Below are 14,624 nucleotides of genomic sequence, written 5' to 3'. Positions count from 1 at the left end.
TGTCTGTCTGTCTGTCTGTCTGTCTCTCTCTCTCTCTCTCTCTCTCTCTCTCTCTCGCTGACTCTCTCTCTCGCTGACTCTCTCTCTGTTTATCTCTCTCTGTCTCTCTGTGTCTGTCTCTGTGTCCCTGCCTATTTCTATGTGTCTCTCTCTGTCTCTCTCTGAATGACTCAACATGCTGGCTTCAGTTCATATTCAAGATGTAGATCTTTCAGTTTCAACTTCTACAGAACTGACGACTTTGTCAAAAAAACACCTTTCCACAGAACATAACACACACAATGTCACAATCATAGCAACACACTCACACTTGCAATGGCACATAGAAACATGTTCCTTCAGACATACATACACTGGTCCACTGTTATAACATGGAAAATGTACAACTCCACAAAACTTTACAAATCTCCTCTCAAAATGATCAATAGAAATCCACATGATTGTCTCCAGTCTCAGCTGTAGTTCATGTCACATGCAGGGTCATGTCATTTAAATGAATACATCTTACAACCACATCTTTTTTTTAACAACTTAAAAACATTTGGAAAACACTGGGAGAGTTTTGCTTAAAGGGATAGTGTGAGATGTTGGGGATGAAGCCCTCTACTAACCCAGTCAGATGATCCCATGGGCACCATGTTTATGTCTACATGCAGTTTGAAGGAAGTTAAAGCTAGTTTTGTGAGACATTGCTGAATATTTCCCTTTAAATAAACAGTTGAGAGAGATTTGTAAGTTCTTTCATTTGATGCTGAGTTTCAGTCATATTCTGACTGTCGTCTCTCTCTCTCGTCTCAGAGTTGCGCGGCCTGAAGAGCGCCCTCGAGTGGCAGGAGGCCCTGGAGGCGGTGCGGAGCGAGGCCCAGCAGAACCCACTGCCCCTGGAGGTGTTTAAGGTGAGGGTAAGCCACACAGGAAGTAGCCCTGTGACACAGGAAGTGCTTCTACACGCAACCATCTTAATGTGTACTCTTGTGCAGGTTTGTCAGTTCCTGTGACCATTTTTACTGCGTGGGCTTATCAGGCCATGTGGGGCAGATGGTTTAACTGTTACACGAATCAAATACTCACTTAATCAATGTAGTCAAACCCCTGAGTTCCAATCAGTCATTTAACAGACGATATCAGGTCATAAGATTCCACTCCACCCAGTTAAAACTCTTCTCTGTCCTGGATACCCAATGGTAGGACAAGCTTCCCACTAATGTCAAGACTTCGCCAATCTTCTCGAAAAAAATCAAGAACAAAAAAAATGTATGATACTAAAGAGTATCATGTATAAAATCCCTTGGTAAACAAAAGTACTGACTTTGTGAATAGCTACTTTGTCGAGGGAAAATGTACTTGCTCCGATTGTGGTATGTGGTTGTCTCACCGAGCTATCTTCAGATGGATGTACCAAGTCACTCCGGACAAGAGTGTCTGCTAAATCACTAAAATGTCAGCGTAAAATGATTACGTTACGTAGCTCCGACACCTCCGCTCCTGCCTGTGTGTGTGTGCGTTTATTGTGTGTGGGTTTATGGTGTGTGTGTGTGTGTGTGTGTGTGTGTGTGTGGTGATAAGCTGCTGCCCCTAAGTCTGGGTGTGTACCTGTCGTACAGACGACAGTGATCTGACTAGACCTGTCTGATGGCCTCGGTGTCAGTGGGTTTCAAAGGGCCACGCTAGCTAGCTCTATCTGTCCCTATAGGTCAAACACACCTGTCAGACAATTAGTCAGACTCACATAGCTATTATTTGTTCTAACTCCGAGCATATTTGGGCGGTTGAGCAGACGAGTCAGTAATATCAAAGTAATAACAGTTTCATTGTATAGCCTAGTCCCGCTGCTTAGTGTTTGTTAACAAACGCCTGTTTGCAGTGACCATTAAAAGACGTGTGTGTTTTCCACGGTGACCCGGTGGTTTCAGGACCATGCAGACCTGACCAAGCACTCCTTCCGGACGGGGATGAAGCTGGAGATGGTGTCGCCTTCGGAACCGTTCCACATCTGCCCTGTATCTGTCACACAGGTGGGCCGACCTGGCCATCTAAAACCTTAGCCAACTCTACAAACAGTATCACACCCCACCAAACAGTATCACACCCCACCAAACAGTATCACACCCCACCAAACAGTATCACACCCCACCAAACAGTATCAAACCTAGTCATACCCTTAAGTGTTTCTATGTGTTAATGCAGCCATGGTAATATCGCACCCATCATTCTGTCTCTCTGTAGGTCTACAATGAGCACTACTTCCAGGTCACAGTGGATGACCTCACTCCAGAGGCCACACCCCTGTCCCTGGTGTGCCATTCTGAGTCGCCGGGCATCCTCCCCGTCCAGTGGTGTCTGAAGAACGGGATTGGTCTAGAGCGGCCCAGGGGCTACCAGAGCCAGGACTTTGATTGGGCGGACTACCTGAAACAGAGTTGGACTGAGGCTGCCCCCGACGCATGCTTCCCTGATGTAAGATACATTCTCTTCCTTCCTCCTTCAATTCCTCATCCTTCTCTCTCCTTCCCTGTCTCCATGCCTCTTCTCCCCAATGTCCTCATCCTTCTCTCTCCTTCCCTGTCTCCATTGCACCTTTAAATTAACGATTATTCATAAACAACAGACATTCCCTCTCAATCAAACGAGACCAAGGAGAATGTGTGTGGCTTAAGTCTTTTGTGCAGAAGGATCCATTGTTATGTCTACTGTTTATCCCATTGTGTGTGTGTGTGTGTGTGTTTATCCCATTTTGTGTGTGTGTGTGTGTGTGTGTAGGCGTGGCAGAGCCGAGGCTTCGCTAAAGACATGTGGCTGGAGGCCGTTAACCCTGTCAGGCCCACCGAGGTGTGTGTGGCTCAGATCACACAGGTCAGGGGTCGCCTGCTGTGGCTCAGACTGGAAGGTGAGTCCTGTGTGTGTGTGTGTGTGTGTGTGTGTGTGTGTGTGGACAGCTGTCTTACCCCATGCTCTTTTGTCCCTCTCCAGGCCTGCCTAAGTCCGTCCCTGAATGTATTGTGGATGTGGAGTCCATGGACATCTTTCCTGTAGGGTGGTGTGAGACCAATGCTTACCTCTTGACTCCACCACTGAAGCCTGTCTGTAAGTATCCCCGTATCTTTCTCTCTCTCTCACACACACACACACACACACAGTGAAAACCCTATTATTTTGTGTTGATTGCAGGCCAGCAGCAGAAGAAGATAGCCGTCGTCCAGCCAGAGAAGCAGTAAGTTCGCTGATGCTCCAAAACTACAGAGAACCACTCCAATTTAAAACCCTCACTGTTCCATTCCCTTTTTTAAAAGCCCCATCCAGCACTTTAACAGTTCCATCACACAGATTGCTATTCCACAAAAAAAAACAAATCAATGCATTGCCAAGCCATGTCAGCAGACACAGAAATGTCTGGCCTATACTTTACAATACAACCTCCTAGATGGAGAACACACTTAAGTGCATAACCTTAAAAGCCTTGAGGCCCCTCTCTCTCAACCCCCCCCCCCCCCCTCCAGAACAGTAGCTAGCTGTTCACTTGGAAATTGCCATTTTATTTTCAGAGGACAGATTTATTATTGATAAATGACATGTTTCAGTCGCGGCTGGGAAACGCAGCTCTGAAGGATCAGGGTAGTGGTCGTTCAGAGACGACATATGAGGCTTTCAGTAACACTTTGTCAACCTCTCCCGTCTAACCTCTTTTACCATATCTCTCACCCAAGGGACTCATTCATCAATAGCCCTCATTGTTTTCCGTTGTTGTTCAGTTGTGTTAGGGGAAGGACATATATCACACTCAGCTAAATCTGACAGGGTCTTAAATAGCTGTGTCTTTGATTGGACGACTTTGCTGTTCACTCGATTGATTGATTGGCTCATGGGTTGATTGATATTCCGTCTGTAGGTTGGCTCCGCCGCAACCCGTGGAGACAATCCCTCTCGACCTCTGCGAGCCCGTTGCCATGGATACAGGTAAACAAGATTCATAATTAAAATATGAGTTGATTTATTTACAGCTATTAATGAAAATGAGAGTTAATGATGATCATGATTAGCATGGAAAAGCCCTGTAGAGAGAGAGAGAGAGAGTGTGTGTGTGTGCCACACCTGTTTCAAAGCAGATTCATATTTATGAACAAACAACATTCATCTGTCTAACAGTTGCTCTACACAATCACGGTTGGTACCTCACAGCTTGTCTCAGAAAAGTGTTGAGTTCGAACAAGCTTCTACATATTAATCAATATTACACTTCTGTTAGCACTCCTCTCAACATTTTACACAGCCAATGTTCTGTTTATGTAGTGTGTGTGTGTGTGTGCGGGGGGGGGGGGGGGTGTACATCAGTATTGTGTCCATGAGACTCATGCCCTTCTGTAAAAAAAAGTAACTTGCTCATATGCATATTTATAATTTTACTATTCAACCGGAGTTGTGCTATTCCAGTTGTATGAGTAACAAAGTGTAACTGAGGCGTGGCATCACACTACATTATGTACAGCACACCCCGAATACAAGCCTCGTTAACAAGCCAGTGGAGTTTTAAAACAAGTCATACATAATGTAAGTGTTGGGCTGCTTTTACTCAGGCAGCCCAATTCTGATGTTTTTTCCACTCATTTGTCTGATCTTTTTCAGGGCTGATCTGATCGGTCAAAAGGCAAATTAGTAAGAAAAAATATCACAATTGGGCTGCCTGTCTAAACTAATTGGACTTCTATATAGTCTATCAAGAGTTTGAACTTGATAGGCTGCCTGACATTCTAATACCTGTCTGTCATTGGATGATTGTCTGATGTCCCATGATGCTTCTCTCTCTCCTCCCCAGGCTCAGCCAATGGGAGATACTGTTGTTCCAGGATCTACGTGAACCACCGCTGTTTCTCTGGCCCTTACCTGAACAAGGGGCGCATCGCTGAGCTGCCACAGGCTGTAGGGCCGGGGAAATGCACTCTGGTCCTCAAGGAGGTAGGTAGAGGAACATCAACATACTGACATCCAGATCTATTCCCACTACTGTTGACCAGAGTCCTATGGGATCAGAAGACTAACAACAGACTCTGGAGGAGGTAGAGCGGCAAATGCCTAATTAAAGGACCGGAGGGGGGGTGAGAGAGAGAAGGAAATGTCTTGTTAACCACTTGCTGTCTCTCAGCTTCAGTTTAATTTGAACTGTCAGTAATTTCTGTTTACACACACACACACACACACACACACACACACACACACACACACACACACACACACACCCGCAGTAACTCAGCAAAAACAGCCTTTAATTTCCCTGATAACCCCTGTGAGTGTGAATGTGTGTTGACTTGAGTGTGTTTGTGTTCTACTGGTTTTAGTAGTTCTCGAGTTTTTGTGTCATGTTCACTTCACAACTAGGGAGAAAAAAATGACAATGTCTTGAAGAAAGTGTGTTCTCCTGTGTGTCCCCGTGCAGGTGCTGAGCATGTTGATCAATGCGGCCTACAAGCCTGGGCGTGTCCTGAGGGAACTACAGGATGTGGAAGAGCAGCACTGGGACTGCCACGAGGAGACCCTCAAAGCCAAGTGAGTCCCACCTGGAGGAGCTCGACCAGGATTGGAGCGACCATTAGCCGGTGAACATGCTGAGTGTAAGGTCCGGTATGAGCAATTCCGTTGGCCCGAGCTGACGCGGTTTCTCTCCGCTCCTTAGATACAAAGGGAAGACGTATCGATCGTCCATCCGGATCGTGCGTCTGGCAGAGCAGATCCCAGACTTCTGTCGTAGAGTGTGTGGGAAGCTGCAGTGCTGTCCCAACCTCTTCAGCCCCGTCCAAGTCACAGGCCGGTGTCCTGAGAGCTGCTCCATGCAGACCAAGACCAAATATAGTGAGCGTATGTGTGTGTGGTTACTCTACTTGTGTGTTCATGTGTGGGTTTCTGCTGATGGGAACTAAGATCAACTTCATATATGTTTGTAGGTTGGTGTGTGCGTGCGCGAACAAATACAGTAATTTTCTACAAGTGTGAGTTTGTGTGTCTGTCACAAAAAACACACACACACACGAAAATACACACAGCCATTTGTTTGATTAAACCTCCTTTTACATGAATAGCTGACCTGCATCAGAATTGAGCCCATATGAACTGTGTTGAGTGTTGTACCCAGCGTATTATTACGGTAAGAAGAAGAAGCTGTCTAAGCCGTTTGGAGGAGAGGAGAGTCTGGAGGCCAAACCCACACGACGCAGGAAGAAGAGGAAGGCCATCTTTGTCCAGAAGAAACGGCGCTCGTCTGCAGTGGACTACACTCCTGCAGGGTCACCACAGGTCTGACAGAGCTCTCCATCTATGTCGGTCTGTCTGTCGCTCTCTCATGTCTCTTTCTCTTGTGTGTAAGAGTGAAGGCTGTGTTCCCCTCCCCCTCTCTTTTTCGTTTTCTTTCTTTCTCGCTCTCTCTCCGTGTCTCTCTTTCTCTCCGTGTCTCTCTTTCTCTCTGTCTCTTTCTCTCTGTCTCTCTTTCTCTCTGTCTGTGTGTCTCTTTCGCTTTCTCTCTGTCTCTCTTTGTCTGTCTCTCTCGCTTTCTCTCTTTTTCTCTCTCTCTCTCTCTCTCTTCGTGTGTCTCTTCTCTCTCTCATCTCTTTCTCTCTCTCTTCGTGTGTGTTTCTCTATTATATAATGGACTTGATTGTCACTGCACTAAGATGGACCCTATAACTCCTTACAGGACAGTGATGAAGACGAGGATGAAGATGATCTTATGTTGCAGTCGGGCAGTGAAGAAGGCACCAGCTCTGAGCCACGCGAGGACCACATAGACACATCCTTTGTGGAGGTGGCTAACAGCCGGCCGCGGCGCGCCGTGACGCTACGTAGGGCCACCCATACCGGCATAGCTTCGGGCAGCCGTGAGGGTCCTGAAAGCAGGAGGCGGAGCACTCGGTCCCTGTCATATAACCAGGGGAACAAGTACCACCCACCCAAGAGACAGGAGATGCAGGTGAGAGCAAATGCTACACGCAGAGACACACACATACACAGACCCACATTAATGCAGATGTGATTAAGTATTTGACAGGTTCTTTGGCTCCCTGGTGGCCGGGTGGCCCAGATATGGTCAGTGAATGGCGCCCGGCTGTCATATCCAGTCAATAAAGGTCCTGTATGGAGATGAATCTTTGTGGCCATGTGTCCTGTGGCCCTCCAGGTGGAGTGTAGTGAGGCGGAGTGCCGGCTGGTGTTGGAGAGGAACCCTCTGGAGTGGTCCGTAGAAGATGTGGTCACCTTCATCACCTCCACCGACTGTGCTGCTCTCGCCAACATCTTCCAGGAGCAGGTACACACACACACTCTGAAATACATGCAGACACACACGTCCCCAATTCAACACACTTTCTCGTTTGATGTACAGACTCTCTCTTCACATTATCATTGACATCGTCAACCTTTCCTCTGTCTCTCTGTCCTGATTCTCTGTATCCCTGTCCTTATTGTCTCTGCAGGACATAGATGGCCAGGCGTTGTTGTTGCTGACCCTGCCCACAGTCCAGGAGTGTATGGAGCTGAAGCTGGGTCCAGCCATCAAGCTGTGTCACCAGATAGAGAGGGTCAAGGTGGCCTTCTATGCCCAGTATGCCAACTGATCCTGGGCATATCACCTGGCACCTTTTACCCTGTAGAGCACAGGCTGTCTGGAGACACCCCGCCCAGTACACCTTCATCTGAGGAAGAGGAGGAGAGATGATTTCGCTTAATGCCAAGTCTGGGATTACCTGGTATGGAAGGCTGGGAGGAAAGTGGGAAAACTGGTAATGCTGTCGTTTGGGAATTCCTCAATTCTGGACATGGATTACCCAGCCACTTTTCCGTGGATTACTGATGTCACATAGAGAAGGAAGTGACATCAGGGGAAGTAGAAGAGGAGCTACCCACGTACGGAGCTCAGGACGTCATCTGCGACAACAGGCAGAGATGGATTGGAAGGTTCAGATTTCCATAGTACTGTGTGGAAGGATCAGTCAACTGTGAATGGTTGAGTACGATACATATGAGTCAATCCATATGGAATACAGATCTGTGAAGAAACTGATCGAAATTGAGGATTATTTTCTTGGAACATTTTGAAATCGAGGATTATTTTCTTGGAAAATCGTATTTTTTTTTTTTTACATGCTGTTTGAGACTAATTGCCCTGGCAGCGTTTAACTTATGAACAAATGTTATTAATTATTTGTTCAATGTTTTCCCTCTTTGTTATATTTAAGTAAATTAGCTTAATATATTTCATTAACGAAAATCGGTTAGTAACCTACAATATATTTGCAATATTTATTGTATTCCTTATTGAATAGATGTCATATCTAATTTGGATGTAAGAAAAATATATTTAGCAAGAGTTGATAGGCTATTGAAATGTCCAAGTCTTTGGGTTCAAATATGTATTTAAGGAAGTTCATGAGTTATTCCAGTCAATAGTAATTTAGTCCTGTTATTAAATCATCCGTTTTTTCTTGTGTGCATAGGGAAATATTAGGTCCGTTGCATTTTCTCATTAAGTTTGTAAAAAATCCTGGTTACACTTTATTTGGATAGTCCATCTGTAGATGCTCTACGGGCTATCAATAACATTTCAACTAACTACTAACCCTTATTCTAAACCTTACCGTAACCTAACCCTTATTCTAAACCGTACCCTAACTGTAACCTAACCGTTATTCTAAACCGTACCCTAACCCTAACCCTTATTCTAAACCGTACCCTAACCTAACCCTTATTCTAAACCTTACCCTAACCCTTATTCTAAACCGTACCCTAACCGTAACCCTTATTCTAAACCTTACCCTAACCATTACCTAACCCTTATTCTAAACCTTACCCTAACCGTAACCTAACCCTTATTCTAAACCGTACCCTAACCATTACCTAACCCTTATTCTAAACCTTACCCTAACCGTAACCTAACCCTTATTCTAAACCGTACCCTAACCATTACCTAACCCTTATTCTAAACCTTACCCTAACCTAACCCTTATTCTAAACCGTAACCCTAACCCTTATTCTAAACCGTACCCTAACCGTAACCTAACCCTTATTCTAAACCGTAACCCTAACCCTTATTCTAAACCGTACCCTAACCGTAACCTAACCCTTATTCTAAACCGTACCCTAACCATTACCTAACCCTTATTCTAAACCTTACCCTAAACATAACCCTAACCCTTATTCTAAACCGTACCCTAACCGTAACCTAACCCTTATTCTAAACCTTACCTAACCCTTATTCTAAACCTTACCCTAACCTAACCCTTATTCTAAACCGTACCCTAACCGTGACCTAACCCTTATTCTAAACCTTACCCTAACCCTTATTCTAATCCGTACCCTAACCGTAACCTAACCCTTATTCTAAACCGTACCCTAACCGTAACCCTAACCCTTATTCTAAACCTTACCCTAACCATTACCTAACCCTTATTCTAAACCTTACCCTAACCTAACCCTTATTCTAAACCGTAACCCTAACCCTTATTCTAAACCGTACCCTAACCGTAACCTAACCCTTATTCTAAACCGTACCCTAACCATTACCTAACCCTTATTCTAAACCTTACCCTAACCCTTATTCTAAACCGTAACCCTAACCCTTATTCTGAACCGTACCCTAACCGTAACCTAACCCTTATTCTAAACCGTACCCTAACCATTACCTAACCCTTATTCTAAACCGTACCCTAACCCTAACCCTTATTCTAAACTGTACCCTAACCATGACCTAACCCTTATTCTAAACCTTACCCTAACCGTAACCCTAACCCTTATTCTAAACTGTACCCTAACCATGACCTAACCCTTATTCTAAACCTTACCCTAACCATGACCTAACCCTTATTCTAAACCGTACCCTAACCGTAACCCTAACCCTTATTCTAAACCGTACCCTAACCATTACCTAACCCTTATTCTAAACCTTACCCTAACCGTAACCTAACCCTTATTCTAAACCTTACCCTAACCCTTATTCTAAACCTTACCCTAACCTAACCCTTATTCTAAACCTTACCCTAACCGTAACCTAACCCTTATTCTAAACCTTACCCTAACCCTTATTCTAAACCGTACCCTAACCGTAACCTAACCCTTATTCTAAACCGTACCCTAACCGTAACCTAACCCTTATTCTAAACCGTACCCTAACCCTAACCCTTATTCTAAACCGTACCCTAACCCTAACCCTTATTCTAAACCGTACCCTAACCGTAACCTAACCCTTATTCTAAACCGTACCCTAACCCTAACCCTTATTCTAAACCGTACCCTAACCGTAACCTAACCCTTATTCTAAACCGTAACCTAACCCTTATTCTAAACCGTACCCTAACCGTAACCTAACCCTTATTCTAAACCGTACCCTAACCCTAACCCTTATTCTAAACCGTACCCTAACCCTAACCCTAACCCTTATTCTAAACCGTACCCTAACCGTAACCCTTATTCTAAACCGTACCCTAACCGTAACCTAACCCTTATTCTAAACCGTACCCTAACCCTAACCCTTATTCTAAACCGTACCCTAACCCTAACCCTTATTCTAAACCGTACCCTAACCGTAACCTAACCCTAACCCTTATTCTAAACCGTACCCTAACCCTAACCCTTATTCTAAACCGTACCCTAACCCTAACCCTTATTCTAAACCGTACCCTAACCCTAACCCTTATTCTAAACCGTACCCTAACCCTAACCCTTATTCTAAACCGTACCCTAACCCTAACCCTTATTCTAAACCGTACCCTAACCCTAACCCTTATTCTAAACCGTACCCTAACCCTAACCCTTATTCTAAACCGTACCCTAACCGTAACCTTAGCAAGCAGTTGCTTATCAACAGAAGGTCAGTTGCTTATCAACAGAAGGTCAGTTGCTTATCAACAGAAGGTCAGTTGCTTATCAACAGACGGTCAGTTGCTAGTATCTACAATGTGACCAAAGTCCTGAATTAGCTTTTTACCCTTTTCAAGAAGTTGCTTTCACAATCATGTAAACAGTCAAATAGGTTGTATCCATCTATGCAAAACCCAGTGCAGATATTTTTGATAAGTGTTGATAAGAAAATACATTTCTACTGATTTTGTAATGACGTTTTGTTTTCTAGTTTTTATAGAGATGAAGAATTCATCAAAGTGTTTTTTAAAACCACGTATAAACTCACAGGCGGGTAGGCCTGAATGAACTACGTAGGTAGTCATAACCATTCCATTACTGATCTGGATTTCATTGTGTTTCTTCATGCAGGCAGTGACTAATAGCCTGTTGTATTTCCAAGACTGTAACATGTTCTTAATGTAATATACATTGAATTTAATACAGACAGCACATATTCAGATGAGAGTATTTCACAGCAGCAAGACGAGTCGTGCTTCACCAATTCTCTGTTACTGCACAGTTGAATTAATTTAATAGCACATACACCAACTCTGACACTTTCGATTGAGCCAGTCTGAAAAGTGTTTTAATCAACTGCTACCTAAAATGGTTGCTTGGCAACACAATCTCTACCGTCTGTTTTGCATGATTTTTTTCCCCCTTTTCCCAGCTGTATCTGAAAACAAACTGGATACATTTTGATTGCAGAGGAGTAAACAACCATTTAACTGGTTAAACATTTTTTAAAAGCTGTTTAATAAAAAACAATTATCTCATGTACAAGACAATCTTCTGAAGTCAGTTGATGTTTTTAATGTATTCAAACATTGAATGTAATAGTACATATTTTGTTAACACAATAGTCCAATATTAAGAGTAAGAGCTGGCAACCGCAGATGACTACAATATTTTGTCATATCGTCTATAAGGCTTCAATCCTTACCGTGTCTTGTATTTCCTCAATTTTTGGGGGCAAGTGTTGAGAGGCCTGTCACTTAAGATGGAGGGTTGTGATTGGATATGATCCCAGGTTAGTGGATCCTGGTAAGACCTACATAACTCCATTCATATAGAGCAGTAGTACTGTGTGTCAGGACTCCGCTATGATAGACTGTACAGGCCTGGGAAACAGAGCACGTAGAGGAAGAAGAGTTAACCATGTGTGTTTGTGGTTAAACACCTCTCTGTGCTCTCGCACTACAGCACTCCCATTGCAGCAGGCCTATATCTGGGTCACGACAGCACTGGTCTGGTCGTTCAGAGAGAAGGATAAGGACAGAGGGACAACAATCAAGTTAGAAAATGATTAGGCTATACCGTTTTCAGTAATTGTCTTGGTTAATATTCACACACACCACATTGACACTCGCACTCAAAACCCAAACACATTCACATAAACGACCACACACGCGTGTTTGCAGACCGACACAATACAAATACACATACATACAGTTGAAGTCGGAAGTTTACATACAATTTGGTTGGAGTCATTAAAATTTGTTTTTCAACCACTCCACAAATGTCTTGTTAACAAACTATAGTTTTGGCAAGTCAGTTAGGACATCTACTTTGTGCATGACGCAATTAATTCTTCCAACATTGTTTACAGACAGATTATTTCACTTATAATTCACAGTATCACATTTACAGTGGGTCAGAAGTTTACATAGACTAAGTTGACTGTGCCTTTAAACAGCTTGGAACATTCCAAAAAGTTATGTCATTGCTTTAGATGCTTCTGATCATTTAACATCATTTAAGTCAATTGCAGGTGTACCTGTTGATGTATTTCAAGACCTACCTTCAAACTCAGTGCCTCTTTGCTTGACTTCATGGGAAAATCAAAAGAAATCAGCCAAGACCTCAGAAAAAAATTGTAGACCTCCACACGTCTAGTTCATCCTTGGGAGCAATTTCCAAACGCCTGAAGGTACCACGTTCATTTGTACAAACAACAGTACTCAAGTATAAACACCAAGGGACCACGCAGCCGTCATACCGCTCTGGAAGGAGACACATTCTGTCCTAGAGATGAACGTACTTTGGTGCGAAAAGGGCAAATCAATCCCAGAACAACAGCAAAGGACCTTGTGAAGATGCTGGAGGAAACGGGTACAAATGATCTATATCCACAGTAAAACAAGTCCTATATCGACATCACCTGAAAGGCCACTCAGCAAGGAAGAAGCCACTGCTCCAAAACCGCCATAAAAAAGCCAGACTACGATTTGCAACTAAACATAGGGACAAATATTGTACTTTTTGGAGAAATGTCCTCTGGTCTGATGAAACATAAATAGAACTGCTTGGCCATAATCGTTATGTTTGGAGGAAAAGTGGGAGGCTTGCAAGTCAAAGAACACCATCCCAACCGTGAAGCACGGGGGTGGAAGTGTCATGTTGTGGGGGTGCTTTGCTGCAAGAGGGACTGGTGCACTTCACAAAATAGATGGCATCATCAGGAAAGAGAATTATGTGGATATATTGAAGCAACATCTCAAGACATCAGTCAGGAAGTTAAAGCTTGGTCACACATGAGTCTTCCAAACGGACAATGACCCCAAGCATACTTCCAAAGTTGTGGTAAAATGGCTTAAGGACAACAAAGTCAAGGTTTTGTAGTGGCCATCACAAAGCCCTGACCTCATTCCTATAGAAAATCTGTGGGCAGAACTGAAAAAGTGTGTGCGAGCAAAGAGGCCTACAAACCTGACTCAGTTACACCAGCTCTGTCAGGAGGAATGGGCCAAAATTCACCCAACGTATTGTGGGAAGCTTGTGGAAGGCTACGCGAAACGTTTGACCCAGGTTAAACAATTTAAAGGCAATGCTACCAAAAACTAATTGATTGTATGTAAACTTCTGACCCACTGGGAATGTGATGAAAGAAATAAACGCTGAAATAAATCATTCTCTCCAGTATTATTCTGACATTTCACATCCTTAAAATATAATGTTGATCCTAACCTACCTAAGACAGGGAATTTTTACTAGGATTAAATGGCAGGAATTGTGATACACCTTAGCCAAATACATTTAGACTTAGTTTATGTAATCTTCCGACTTCAACTGTACATACATACACATTACACACTCCCGCACACACACAGTTTTACACATCATTTGCTGCTGCTACTCTACTCTATTTGACTCTTATCATCTATCCTGATGCCTAGTCACTTTACCCTGCCTTTATATAAACCAAAGTATCTGGATACCCCTTTAAATTAGTGGATTCAGATATTCCAGTCACACCAGTTGTTGACAGGTGTATAAGATCGAGAACAGTTATGCAATCTCCATAGACAAACATTGGAAGTTACTGAAGAGCTCAGTGACATTCAACGTGGCACTGTCATGGATGCCATCTTTCCAACAAGTCAGTTCGTAGAATTTCTGCCCTGCTAAAGATGCCCCTGTCAACTGTAAGTGCTGTTATTGTGAAGTGGAAATGTCTAGGATCTAGACTCAGCCACAAAGTGGTAGGCCAGACAAGTACACCGAACTGGACCGCCGAGTGCTGAAGCACGTAGCGCTTACAAATCGTCTGTCCTTGGTTGCAACACTCACCACCGAGTTCCAATCTGCCTCTGGAAGCAACGTCAGCACAAGCAATGTTAGTCGAGAGCTTCATGAAATGGGTTTCCATGCCCAAGCAGCCTCACACAAGCTTAAGATCACCATGCGCAATGCCAAGCTTCAGCTGGAATGGTGTAAAGCTCGCCACCATTGAACTCTGGAGTAGTGGA

General features: G+C 43.8%; 1 protein-coding gene across 6 annotated transcripts in view; it reads left to right on the top strand.

Annotated features, from left to right (window-relative positions):
• LOC135514892 (scm-like with four MBT domains protein 2) overlaps positions 1–11,663 on the top strand; it is a 58,504-nt gene extending 46,841 nt beyond the window's left edge. For 3 of the 6 annotated variants that reach the window (XM_064938573.1, XM_064938574.1, XM_064938572.1), the window contains 15 exons: positions 799–896; positions 1,914–2,015; positions 2,227–2,457; positions 2,761–2,887; positions 2,971–3,084; positions 3,169–3,211; positions 3,887–3,954; positions 4,811–4,950; positions 5,429–5,538; positions 5,666–5,841; positions 5,934–5,978; positions 6,122–6,282; positions 6,680–6,952; positions 7,160–7,288; positions 7,455–11,663. In XM_064938573.1, the coding sequence (XP_064794645.1) occupies positions 799–896; positions 1,914–2,015; positions 2,227–2,457; positions 2,761–2,887; positions 2,971–3,084; positions 3,169–3,211; positions 3,887–3,954; positions 4,811–4,950; positions 5,429–5,538; positions 5,666–5,841; positions 5,934–5,978; positions 6,122–6,282; positions 6,680–6,952; positions 7,160–7,288; positions 7,455–7,595 (1,958 nt within the window). In that variant the 3' untranslated portion in view covers positions 7,596–11,663. Of the gene's footprint in view, positions 1–798; positions 897–1,913; positions 2,016–2,226; positions 2,458–2,760; positions 2,888–2,970; positions 3,085–3,168; positions 3,212–3,886; positions 3,955–4,810; positions 4,951–5,428; positions 5,539–5,665; positions 5,848–5,933; positions 5,979–6,121; positions 6,283–6,679; positions 6,953–7,159; positions 7,289–7,454 lie in introns of all 6 variants that reach the window. The other 3 variants (XM_064938579.1, XM_064938576.1, XM_064938575.1) reach the window with 2 other exon arrangements.
• The last annotated feature ends 2,961 nt before the right edge of the window (positions 11,664–14,624 follow it).

This window comes from Oncorhynchus masou, chromosome 26, assembly GCF_036934945.1.
Source record: "Oncorhynchus masou masou isolate Uvic2021 chromosome 26, UVic_Omas_1.1, whole genome shotgun sequence".
Classification (NCBI taxonomy): Eukaryota; Metazoa; Chordata; class Actinopteri; order Salmoniformes; family Salmonidae; genus Oncorhynchus; species Oncorhynchus masou.
The sequence above is the reverse complement of the archived record's forward strand: the minus strand, read 5'-3'. Positions and strand labels throughout refer to the sequence as shown.